Source organism: Heterodontus francisci, chromosome 2 (genome assembly GCF_036365525.1).
Source record: "Heterodontus francisci isolate sHetFra1 chromosome 2, sHetFra1.hap1, whole genome shotgun sequence".
Classification (NCBI taxonomy): Eukaryota; Metazoa; Chordata; class Chondrichthyes; order Heterodontiformes; family Heterodontidae; genus Heterodontus; species Heterodontus francisci.
The window spans coordinates 15,779,782-15,793,086 of NC_090372.1; the positions used below are offsets into that span (position 1 = coordinate 15,779,782).

General features: G+C 39.8%; 1 protein-coding gene across 1 annotated transcript in view; it reads left to right on the forward strand.

Moving 5' to 3' along the window:
• Positions 1-11,703, forward strand: part of LOC137382596 (dnaJ homolog subfamily C member 13) — a 155,466-nt gene extending 143,763 nt beyond the window's left edge. The window contains exons 53-56 of the mRNA XM_068054739.1: positions 1,554-1,694; positions 3,691-3,834; positions 5,695-5,794; positions 10,930-11,703. Of these exons, the coding sequence (XP_067910840.1) occupies positions 1,554-1,694; positions 3,691-3,834; positions 5,695-5,794; positions 10,930-11,030 (486 nt within the window). The 3' untranslated portion in view covers positions 11,031-11,703. The remainder of the gene's footprint in view (positions 1-1,553; positions 1,695-3,690; positions 3,835-5,694; positions 5,795-10,929) is intronic.
• Positions 11,704-13,305: the final 1,602 nt, after the last annotated feature.

The following is a 13,305-nucleotide window of genomic DNA, read 5'->3' on the forward strand; positions in this document are numbered from 1 at the left end:
ATAATATCTGCCCCATTAGGCACCTTTTGTAACAGACAAAAACATTAAATGGGTTTACTCATGTAGTAATTTACATAAGTAAGCAGTATTCATGGGATACTTAACAGTTGAATATAATACCCAAGATTTGAGATAGGGTATTTCTCAAAGAATCTTATTTCCCTGCAAAAACAGAATATAGTCTTTATTACACAACCATAAACTTATGGAGCCCAATTTTATAATCCGCCTCACCCAAGACAAACCCAGGTGCTTATGTGAAATGAGCTGACTTTTGACACTTATGTAATTGCTTGAGAAGTGGTCATGTTTTGAAGGTCAGTCTGTCAAAGGTCATTGCCTATACAATGCAAACTATGTTTATAACCAATAAATCCAAAGCCATAATGATCCCTGGGAGTTTTGAGTACATTGGGTGCAATTTGAACTCTGCCTTAATCTTTAGCCATATTTCATTCTAAGCTCCTTTTAACAATACACTTAATCAGAAAAGAGTTGTCGTCTTCCAACAGCCGATCCTAATAGAATGCAGGAAGTGTTCGTTTAGTACATGAGTAAATATATTAGCTGCTTTGCTTCTGAGTCTGTGGAAAATTAATCTCCCATTATAACTATTTTTGCAACAAGCTTCTCTAATCTCCATGTTTACACATCCCACTACTTTATCACTGCTATCAGGTCCGTAGAGAACTCCCACAAATCTTGCATCTTTTTCTATTCCTCAGTTCTACCAAGAGAGTTTCTACCACCTCCTCACCCTTAGTGATGACCGTTCTTTCTAATGCTGTAGTAGAGTATTTTATCAATATTGCTACATTTTCCGTCAATTTCTCTGTCCTTTTCTAAAGACCTTACAATTTGGAATACTTATCTCCCAGTCTCTCACTCAGCTAGTAACCAGGTCTCATTGGCCACTACATCATACCCTTTAAGCTGAATTAGTGTTTCAAATTCACCTTGTTTTATTCCTTATCCTGTGTGCATTTATGTGTAGAACTCTTAGTTGGACAACATCCTACCCGTTCTTTTGCCTTGATGCCTGTTTTTCTCACTGTCATATCACACTTGTTTTTTTGTCACTTCTGTTGCAATCTTAGTTGTTGTTTCCTTTTTTTCTGCACTTGAAGTATTTGTATTTTAACACTTTCTGATCGGGACTCTGCTCGCTTTCATCATTGGGTTAATTTCATTTTTTATTCATGCCTGAGCACCTCCCCTCCGCCAACCAATTCTATCTGTTGGACAAGGTCAGATTCTGCAATCTGATAGCATTAATTAATGGCAAGGAGGGGGGAAATGGGGAAAGTAGCCAACACCCATGTCTAAGTGACTCTTGCCAGTTGATGGAGGTAAATTGTCTGGATAATATGCATTAAATCAGACAGATACAGGAGGGGATAATGGTTAAAGTTACCTAAAATGTTCCATTGACACTGGTCAGTATCGATTTATTTAGTAATGAGTTTCCCTGTAACTGTTTTGTTTGCATCAGAAAAATAATGAAACGGTGATCGTCTTGCAACATTACTAAAAAGTACCTTTTTTTAATTAAGTTGTGTGTCCGAGCCATGGCAATGCTAGAAACTATCGGGCCTTTGATGAATGGAATGAAGGTGCGATCAGATATGGTAGGCCTTGCCTCTGAATCTCTGAACCGAATGTTCCAGAAGGAGCAGACTGACCTGGTAGCACAGGTGGGTAACCCTTTGTTAGAGAATTTGTTGGACTGGTTATTGTACATTTCCTAAATGTCAAATGCTAATTAATTTATATATAAATATTAGCACTGTTAAGAGAAGGCCTCACGGATATAAGTATTTCTGTATCAGTTTTTGCTATAACACCTGGTTCAGTGATGGATCCGGTCACAAAAGCATTTTGCAGCAAATTGATTTTTCTCCCATTTTTAATATTTTCCCCAACCCTTCCATTGAAGATCTCTAAGATCTGGCATATAATTTCCTGGCACCAATATCCCTCTAATTCTTAGCCAAGATGTCTGTTTTTGATGGGTAAGCCGAATGTTTTTTTCATATTCATTCATGAGATGCTTCTCTGGCAAGGCCAGCATATGTTGTGCAGCCTTAATTGCCCTTGAGAAAGCCTGCTAGGCCATTTCAGAGAGCATTTAAGAGTCAACCACATTGCTGTGGGACTGGAGTCACGTGTAGTCCAGACCAGGTAAGGATGGCAAATTTCATTCCCTTAAGGGGAATAAATGAACCAGATGGGTTTTTATGATGATCCAGTAGTTTCATGGTCACTGTTACTGAGACGAGCTTTTAATTTCAGATTTATTAATTGAATTTAAATTCCACTAGCTGCCATGGTGGGATTTGAACTCATGTCTCCAGACCACGTACAGGACCTTTTGGATTTCTAGTCCGGTAGCATTATCACTACGCTACCGACCCGTAAATTAACAACTTTCATTATGTAGCAACTTTAATGTGGAAAAATGTCCCAAGGCACTTGAGACATGAAATCAGTGGCAAGTGGATGCTGAGCCAAAGCGGTGAGCAAAAGCTTAGAGATGCATTTTAAAGAGGGTGTAAGAGGGGCAGGTGGAGAGATGTAGGGGTTTTGTGAAGGAAATTCCAGTGTTGGGGTTTAAGGCATGGTTGCCAGTGGTGGGGCAAGAGAAGGAGGGATGCATTAAAGGCATCAGAACAGAGATTTTGGTGGAGTGAGATGGAGAGGTGAGGCCATATGGGATTTCAATATGAGGATGAGAATTTTAAGTTGGAGCCATTGGATCAGGAGCCAATGAAAGTCAGGGACAGGAATAATCAGTGAGAAGGATAAGATATCGGCAGCAGAGTTATGGATGACCTGAAGTTTAGAGGGTGGAGTATGTGAGGCCAGCCAGGAACATTGGAAGTGACAAACATATGGAAGAGGGTTTCAGTGGTGGATGAGTGTGCTACTGGCAGCTAAACTTTCAGCGGGGTAGTGGCGGTCGATGTTAGAGGTGGAAGTACAAATCTTTGTGTGGAGGACGTAGTGGGTCGGAGGTTCCACTCTGAGTCTCGTAGGATGCTGAGATTGCAAAGTCTGGTTCAACCTGAGACGACGACCAGAGAGGAGGGTGGAATCAGTAGCAAAAGTACAGATTTTGTTATTGGGGCCAAAGACAATAGCTTCAGTCTTCCCAATGTTAACTGGAGGAAATTGAGACTCATCCACTATAGTTACCACAAACTGCTTTACAATACAAGATATGCTTGATGGTACAGCTTGCCTTTTTCTACGTGTATGCAGTATCTTGCATTTCAATGAAACATAATACAAATTGTATTCCACAGCAATGAAATATTACCCACATCCATCTGTGAGCTCTCAACACGTTCCTGTTACAAACCACATAGCAGAAGCAGTCCTGAACATTGATCATTGAGGTAGCTTTAAGTAAACTTATGCAAATATACAATGGCTCAGAAGTCCATGTTTTAGAAGTTTAAAGCTAATCTTTACATCCATTGAAAGCAGTGAAAGGTAGAGATATAGTGGAATGCAGTATGGCAGTGTTTCAATGGTAATGGACTTGATTTGAAATGAAGCACTTGCGAATTGTAAACCATTACACTTGTAGTTCATGCAACATCCTCTACCGTCAAGTTCTTATTTTGGTACCTTGTTTGGTCTGTGGTTGCTGCTTGTGAAATTAGTTATTTTTCATTTTTTCTCAAGGGTCTGAAAGTTGAATTGGTGCCATATCTCCTGCGGCTATTGGAAGGAATAGGACTTGAAAATGTTGAAAACCCAGCTGCCACAAAAGCCCAGATTGTAAATGCACTTAAATCAATGACACGGAGTCTGCAGTATGGTGAACAGGTGAGATTTCTTCATTAATTCATAGGCATCCAGAGTATGATCTGGTGTTGAGGAAGCAGATTAATTATGCTTGGATAATCTACAAGTTTGAGTATCTGGTGACGTGGAAAAGCTGTGAAAATGCTACTAATCTAATGGAAAAGAAAGGAATTACTCTTAAATTTTTCTTCAGACCCTGGCCTCTTATTTTTAATTCGGATATTCCCACAGAAACAGATGGAGGAAAGACCAAATTTTTTAAAAAACTGTAGAAAAATAGTACAATACAATTATGAATTACATTAGAAACTGCTGTAAAGAACATGTGTAACAGTGATTAAATGCTGAAACCATGTTACATGAAAGGCTATAGGTACTTTCCCAGCTGCTTGTGATCAGTGCAGTCAATTGTGCTGATCACGTTCCAGAAAGGAGCCTACTAAACTGTAAATTTCTGGGCATGCTTGGGAAGATGACAAAGAACCCAAACCTGATTTCCCATGTGTTCTGCTGCTTAGCATTGAGTGGCATTTTAAACAGTTGCTTATTCCCTTTGGGCTCTACTCTGAACATTTTACTAACCATCCTTTTTTATTTTCCAAGGATTAATCTGACCATTTTCTCGTTTTACCTATAGCTGTTAAACTGCTGCTAAGCTATTCAATATATTGCTCACTGGCTGTAAACAGCTAAGTGCATTCTACTCAGGGCTATTCTGGGACTCTGAGGGACTGATCAGGCAATCGTGATTTTGAAAGTTAGAAGTCTTATTGTAGTGTTACTACCTCCATTCAGACCCTTAACTTTAAAACAAGAGATGTGAACTCCCCAAACCAATTTTTAAAAAATTACGCAACAAGATTTTGAATTTACATTTTAGAGCCCCTGGTGTTTACAATCTGAGTGTCTGGGAGAGCAAAACTCATTGTTCTCTAGGTGTTACAACCTTGCACCCTGCTTTCAAAAGGGGTTTCTGATCTGGGTTCCTTGTTCTCATGGTAACAAAGATCCCTGGCTTGTTTCTGGGCAGAATTGGTGTGAGGTCACATGTCTCCTCCAAATGTCCACTTAATGCATTAACGATCACCATTTTTAAAAACATAACCATACTACCGAGTCCAGCGTATATGGGCTCAATTAGTTATAGTGATCAGTGGGGTAGCTAGCCATATTGATCACGGTTATCAGGTTCTACATTGATTCCTTTCTGTATCATTCTGTTTTGGTCACAAAAGCGTAAGACTTGACGCTTTCAACTGGCTATCATGGACCCCATACAAGCAGAATCTCCGACTCTGATTCGATCAGACACAACAGGACTAATCATCTAACTAATGGCATGGCTTTTGAAAAGTCCAGCATAGATGAGTTGTGTTTCAAGCAGCTTGGGTAGTGATGTTGGTATCAGAAGATAACATTGTTTCTGTACATATAATCTAATATAAGGGACCATAATGACCCATCACTACATACAGTTAAACCACTGGATACCTAAAATAAAAACAGAAGCTTCTGGAAAAGCTCAACTGATACAATCCTTTCTCAGAACTGCCAAGAATCTGACTAGTACCTTTCCAGCATTTTTCATTTTGATCATTAATAGCAGAAAATTTCAAGGAGCTGAAGATCAAATGGGAAAATCTTGTTCTAATTGTCATGTCATAGCTTGCTCTGTGGTGTATGAAAAGTAATTACTCCTGTTCTCTTTGAATCTCACTTTCTTGTGGCTCTTGACCTAACAGTGGGTTTGAATGTTAACTAGACCGTTGCTACTTAAACTTGCTTTAAAAGTTCCATATTATTTTAGAAAAATGGCATAGTTTTTATTTATCCCATTCTGGCAAGCTGGCTAAAATGTGTTTAAGCAACTGTCTTGTTTAGGTGAATGAAATCCTGTCTCATTCATCTGTGTGGAGTGCCTTTAAAGACCAGAAGCACGATTTGTTCATTTCTGAGTCGCAGACAGCGGGATATCTTACAGGTGAGTAACTCTCTGACTAGTCTGTTGGTACAAGGCAACTATTAATTATGAAATCTGACAGAAAATGTTTAACAAATACACAACTTATTCATAAAAGTATTTAAGGGAAGCGCTCCCTATTTTTCTCTGTAGTATTTAAAGTTTGCTTGGTGGTGCCATTTGAAATATATATGAAATTCAGGGTCATAAATGTTTAGGGAAAAGTTCTGGGGGGGGGGCAAAACCTTTCTGCTCTTTAAATGTTGGTAGGTTCAAATTAAATTGACAGCTGAGTCCCACTGGTTTGTGGCTGGTTTTAGTTCCCTCAATACTTGAGGAACCTGGTTTTGGAGAAGACAAAAGATTTTTTCATTTCTGAGCAATAACTTTTAAAAGAATAAATATGTAACTGTTATCATTGGTGCTCTTAGTTCCCTGACCGTATGTGGATACAAAAATGGAAAATACAGCTAGTGCTAAAAAGTAAACTATCTCATGACTAGCAATCTCAATTCTGGAAAGTACAGACCAGGGTTAGACTAAATGCAGTTACAGCTGGTGCAAATCTTTCTTACTCTTGCTTTCGCAATATAAAAAAAAATGCAAAGAGCAAGTGTGAAAACTGAGTGAGTGATAAGACTAGAAAAGCCTCAGATTTACAGCCGAAAACAAAGGTGATAAATTGTATAATCTTTAGAAATTTCAGTACCAAACGAGGCCACTTGCTTCTTTGTACTTGTACTATTTCTCTGACCCAATTTTCATTACCCTTTCCATCTTTCCTTTTTTTGTTTAATTCCACCTTAAATGTTGTGATTGATATGGTTTCAACAACTGCTTGTGGCAGTATATTCCAAGAATCCTTTGCATGAGAATATTTCTTCTAAGCTCTGCATCGTCTTCAGTAGTAAACCAAAATTAATGCCCCTTCTCACTTATTTGCTTATCACTAGAAGTTATTTTGTTGTTTACCCTCAAATCTTTTTGAAAGAAAGTGGAAATAAAAACCTAAAGATGAGAAAAAGGGTGATATAAGAGCTAAGTTCAGTGCAAAAGATGATTAAGATAGCAGAAATGCTCCAGATAAAGCAAGCGTGATGAAAAATTGGACATGTTAATATCACACCATTATTTAAGAAGGAAGGGAAAGGGAATCTAGTCTATCATCGGGGACACAGTAACTGAGCACTTAAACAAATAAGAGCTGATCAGAAAGAGTCATTGTGGATTTGTGAAGGGCTGGCCTTGTCTGACTAATCTCGTTGAATTTTTGAGATTGAAGAGATTACTAACCTGGTGAATAGGAGAGTGTCAATGGATGTTGTCTATATGGACTTTCAGAAGGTATTTGATGTTGCACACTAGATATGAGCAAAAATAAAAGCACACAAATTGGAGGTATTCTTGTGGCGTGGGTTGATTAAGAAACAGGAGACAGAGTTGGGATAAAGGGAATGTACTCTGGCAGGATGTGATGCAGGATGTTTCTCCAGTACCTACTGGGGCCATAGGTTTTCACCATATATCAATGACTTGGATGAAGGAATGGAGAGCTAATATCAATCTTTATGGATGGCACCAAGCTAAGGGGCAATGTTGTGTGGATGGGAGCAGGTGGTAGGAGCAAAGTAACATAAACAAATTAGATGAATGGTGTGCTCATTGCATTTGAATTTAAGAAAAATCAATACTTGCTAAATGGTGAGAAACTAGGAACTATGGAGGAGCAGAGGGATTTGGGTGTCCATGTACAGATAGCACTAAAAGCTAGTGCACAGTAAGAGGAGATCGAACAGGCTAGTGGAATTTTTCTCTCTCTCTGGAATAGAAAGGGGAGGAAATTATGCTTAGTGTATGAAGTTTTGGTCAGATCCCACCTGGGGTACTGCATTCAGTTTTGGGCACTGCACCTCAGGATGGATATCTTGGCTTTGGCAGGGACTTACTGCCAATTCCCTAGAATGATATAAGTTTATAGGGTTAAATTGAGGACAGTATAGTTGAGTTGTATAATTGTTTCCCCCCCGCCCCCACCCCCACCACCGCCTTTGAGTTTGGACTGTTGAGAGCTGATGTAATTGAGGTGGTTTAACATGATAAAGGGATTCATTGGGCTAGATAGAAACTATTTCCTCTGGTGGGGGGAACCAGGTGCGCAATCTTAAAATTAGAGCTTGGCCATTTAGGAGTAAAGCCAGGAAGCACTTTGTCACACAAAGGGTAGTGGAAATCTGGAATTCTTTCTCCCAAAAGACTGTCAATTGAAATTTTCAAGACTGAATTTGGTGTTGGGTAAGAGAGTCAAAGGATCTGGATCAATGGTGGGCTGATGTGGAGATGCAGATCAGTCATCGGCTGATTGAATAGCAAAATAGGCTTGTGGGACTGAATGGCTTACCCCTGTTCCTATGTTCCTTGAGCACTTTTATTGGAACCCCACTTAACCTTCTCTGCTCTAGTGATTACTTTCCAGCTGGTGTCCTGGTGAATCTGCGTTGCATGTTTCTCATGGTAATCTTTCTATAATAGGATGCCCATGTTTGTGCATATTCCATCTGTGGTTTAACTAATATCTTTTGCAGATTCATCATTCATTTAATTTTGTATTCAATGTCCTTGTGCATAAAACCAGATCAAAATGACGGGTTTTTCTGAAGGTGCTGTCACTTTTGAGAAACTGCTCAAGAATTTTGATGCGCAGATGTTTATGGAAATCGCACTTCTGAAGCAAAAACCTAATTATGAATAGGACACAAATGTCAGTGCCACTGAACAGGTTTCTGGTATGGGGTGATACTGATGCAGTAAAGAATGATATCCCAATTGTCGTATTTGTCCAACTTCTTGCAAGCTGCATTATTTTAACATGCAATGAGCAGGAAACTTTGGAATGTTGCATTTTGTTGGCAGGTACTTCAGGTCTTGCTGCAAACCTGCAATCTCTAACGTTCTTGAAATTTCCCTTCATCTGGGCCCTGTTTAGAAAACCAATAGAACAAAGAAATGACTTTTGCAAACTGAAGTCCAAAGTTGCAGATCATCTGATCAATATCAATCTGTGCCTTTGTGATCACAAAATGTTATAGTAAGAATTTAGTTGTGCTAAACCTAGGAATAACTGGTGCCCCTGAGTCACATGTAGTGCCTCTATTCTTCCAGATTCTGATACACAAAAAGTATAAGAAATCTGAGTTTGCAACACCTAGATGTCCACAAATCAGTGGAAATACATCAAATAATTGCACAAGTACCTTGAGCTTTAAAGAGTACCTGAATTATATTGTATTTCTATGCCCCAGAGTCAAAGGCATCACCAATATGTTGACAGTTTGTTCCTGTCTCATTGTCAGAAGTCACTGATCTGCAGCATTCTCATGGAATAGAGGTTTCAGTGGATGCTTTGTGTTGTAAAATGACTATAATTTGTATACCATATGCAAGGATTAACTTTTGAGAAAGTATTGACTGGTCCTGGGGAACCTTTTTATATTAAGGGAGGTGGTTAGGCTCACAGTATTATGACATTTTGCACAAGGACCATCTTAAAAGGATGTCCTCAATGGAGTTCACTCATCAGTAGCTGTAGATTGCACAGGGATCCTTCCACCCAAAGAAAGAGAACCTTCCGAGGTGGGCAGTCAGTCTTCAGGTATTTGGAAAACCAATCAATATGGAATCAACCACACAAGATTACATTTTGGTTTTAATTTGTGTTCAAATCTGTTTGTATGAAAACAATTTGACAAGTTAAATTTACACTGAATATTCAGTACAGAACTCTGATATTTCCCAATTTATACAATATATAGTGAATTCTTGACCTATCTATGGCCAGAATCAGCACTGCCCTGAGTAACATTTTACTAATCAGGATGAATTTTATTGCTCAAGTCCTTCACAATTGAGGGATTTTGCATGAATAAATATCATAAAAGGTCAACAGCTATCCAAGATATTAACCATTTTAACATGTGCTTTTCTGCTTTTATTTACTTATCTAATACAGCTTTCTGCTTTTCTCTCTGCTTTCCTGTCATTTCCTGTGTATCTTTTCTTTCCCTAGGTGCCTCACCTTCCCTCCTTACTGGTACTAGTCCCCTTCATCTCAGAAGTGGGCTTTAGGGCTTCTCTGGCAGGCACAATGCTCAATTCTTAAGTGAGAAGCAGGTAGATAACATTCTTCCTCAACGCGTGTTTTTGAGGTTTGAAAGTCAATTGTATAGTTGACCAAAATCTTCTGCAAGTGCAGTCTTTTTGTGTGGACTAATGGCATTGTAAAACATCAAGCTGCCTTGAAGTGTTGAAAAATGAAGATGATGCAACGTTTAACAACATTTAGGTCATGTTCCAAAGGTTCTATTCATTAGAAATCTTGAACTTGAGTCATACCTATTTATCCCCTGCCCCCACCCCCATATTCCCATCCAGTTTACTTTGGTGCATGAGGCTACATTATTTCCAAATGCTGTAATCAATAGTAAGTCCACTCAAAATATTCTGTTCTCTAGATCAACTGGGATTTTTTAAAAAAGTATTCATTCACAGGATGTGGGCGTTAGTCACAAGATCAGCATTTGTTGCCCATCCCTAATTGCCCTTGAGAAGGTGGTAGTGAGCTACCTTCTTGAATTACTGCTGTCCATGGGGGGGTGAAGGTATTCCCATAATGCTGTTAGTAACGAGTTCCAGGATTTTGATCTAGTAACGAAGGTATGGCGTTATATATCCAAATCGGGTTAGTGAGTGACATGGAGGGGAACTTGAGATGGTGGTCTCTGCCTTCCTCCTAAATGGGAGGAATCGCAGGTTTGAAGCAGTTTTGAGTGGTATATCTTGATTGGTATTTCATATAGGTCAAGAGAAGTTAAATTTGGGTCTTGACCTCTTCTTTGAAAATACATTTTAAAAAATGATAATGGGATAAAAGAATGAATAAAGTCAGGAGAGAATTGGGAGTTAGTAACACAGTTGATAGTTTTTAATGGAATGTCCTCTGAACTATAAACTTGTATTGCTTTTAATCTTAATTAAGTTGTCTTCAGTGGTGTGAATTTGGTGTTACCAGTCGGTGACTATAACTCTAGCTTGCCTTGTGTATTTTGTAATGCTAAGTCGAAGAGCAGTTTTCAACTTGCATTCTTTTATCTTTTTAACAGGCCCTGGAATTGCTGGCTATCTTACTTCAGGGGCAATTTCACCAGTAATCCCAAGTGGACCACCCCCTGTAGATAATGAAGTGGTTGACCTGGCCAGATGAAAAATGATCTACACTCCATGCCTTGAAGATTGAACTATGTCACAGTCATGAACCACTATGACCTTCTGAAAAAAACTGTTGTATACAATTACAAAGGAATGAACTCTTCCCACTTGTTGCATTCAAAATGTAATGCTTTTTTTTTGTAAAATGGTAATTTTTACAGGTGATCCAACTAGTTCATTTAAAAAAAATTGTATGGATCAGAGATAGAAAGCTCAAGTATTCTCTCTTTTCACTTGGAATATCTTACTGAATCTAAATACTGGATTGTTTTTCTTCATTTTGGAAATGGTGGTTTACAGTTTTGTTTGAGATAGCAGAAGGGTAAAATCTCTATCCAAACTTCCTAGCTGGAAAGCAACATTGCCATTAACTAAACCGATTTCCTAGATCAGGCCATGGACCACTGCTGATTCTGCTTGCTAATCTTTAATGAGCCTGCTTAATGCAACATCATTGTAAAACATTTGTATAACTGCCTTCTATTTCTGATTGAGAGAGAGCTTCAGAAAAATGCTAACCTGGACATTCACATATTATAAATACTTAGTGTAATTGTGACCTGTGCGATACAATACCAATGTGTAAACTTTCTATATTTGAATGTACATTAGTAAATCAGTCCTACTTGTACATAAAATTTTAATAAAGTACAAAGGGAATTAGCATCCTTAATTGTGTCATATTCTAGCATCAATGCAGTACTGGTCTGGTTTTGCTACTTATTTCAGTTTGATGTTTTGAAGCCCGTGTGTGATTCCATTCTCCAATGTAATATCATTTGCATTAACTAGATTTCCATTTCAATGCCTTCGAATTTAAATAAAAAAAATTCATCCTAGGTTTTGCATCAGCTACAGAAAGGCCTTTCACAATGAGGCTCATAAAAATGATTAAAGCTTATGGAATTCTCTATCTTTGGTCTCCTTGTCTCGAGAGACAATGGGTAAGTGCCTGGAGGTGGTCAGTGGTTTGTGGAGCAGCGCCTGGAGTGGCTATAAAGGCCAATATTAGAGTGACAGACTCTTCCACAGGTACTGCAGTAGAAATTGTTTGTCGGGGCTGTTACACAGTTGGCTCTCCCCTTGCGCTTCTGTCTTTTTTCCTGCCAACTGATAAGTCTCTTCGACTCGCCACACTTTAGCCCCGCCTTTATGGCTGCCCGCCAGCTCTGGCGATCGCTGGCAACTGACTCCCATGACTTGAGATCAATGTCACAGGACTTCATGTCGCGTTTGCAGACGCCTTTAAAGCGGAAACATGGACGGCCGGTGGGTCTGATACCAGTGACGAGCTCGCTGTACAATGTGTCTTTGGGGATCCTGCCATCTTCCATGCGGCTCACGTGGCCAAGCCATCTCAAGCGCCGCTGACTCAGTAGTGTGTATAAGCTGGGGATGCTGGCCGCCTCGAGGACTTCTGTGTTGGAGATACGATCCTGCCACCTGATGCCAAGATTTCTCCGGAGGCAGCGATGATGGAATGAATTGAGATGTCGCTCTTGGCTGACATACGTTGTCCAGGCCTCGCTGCCATAGAGCAAGGTACTGAGGACACAGGCTTGATACACTCGGACTTTTGTGTTCCGTGTCAGTGCGCCATTTTCCCACACTCCGTTGGCCAGTCTGGACATAGCAGTGGAAACCTTTCTCAAGCGCTTGTTGATTTCTGCATCTAGAGATTTAGATTAGATTAGATTAGAGATACAGCACTGAAACAGGCCCTTCGGCCCACCGAGTCTGTGCCGAACATCAACCACCCATTTATACTAATCCTACACTAATCCCATATTCCTACCAAACAACCCCACCTGTCCCTATATTTCCCTACCACCTACCTATACTAGTGACAATTTATAATGGCCAATTTACCTATCAACCTGCAAGTCTTTTGGCTTGTGGGAGGAAACCGGAGCACCCGGAGAAAACCCACGCAGACACAGGGAGAACTTGCAAACTCCACACAGGCAGTACCCGGAATTGAACCCGGGTCCCTGGAGCTGTGAGGCTGCGGTGCTAACCACTGCGCCACTGTGCCGCCCCAGCACAGTGGTCTTGTTCCCCTCACCTTACCCCTTACCCATGCGCTTGTTGATTTCTGCATCTAGAGACAGGTTACTGGTGATAGTTGAGCCTAGGTAGGTGAACTCTTGAACCACTTCCAGAGCGTGGTCACCAATATTGATGGATGGAGCATTTCTGACGTCCTGTCCCACGATGTTTGTTTTCTTGAGGCTGATGGTTAGGCCAAATTCATTGCAGGCAGCTGCAAA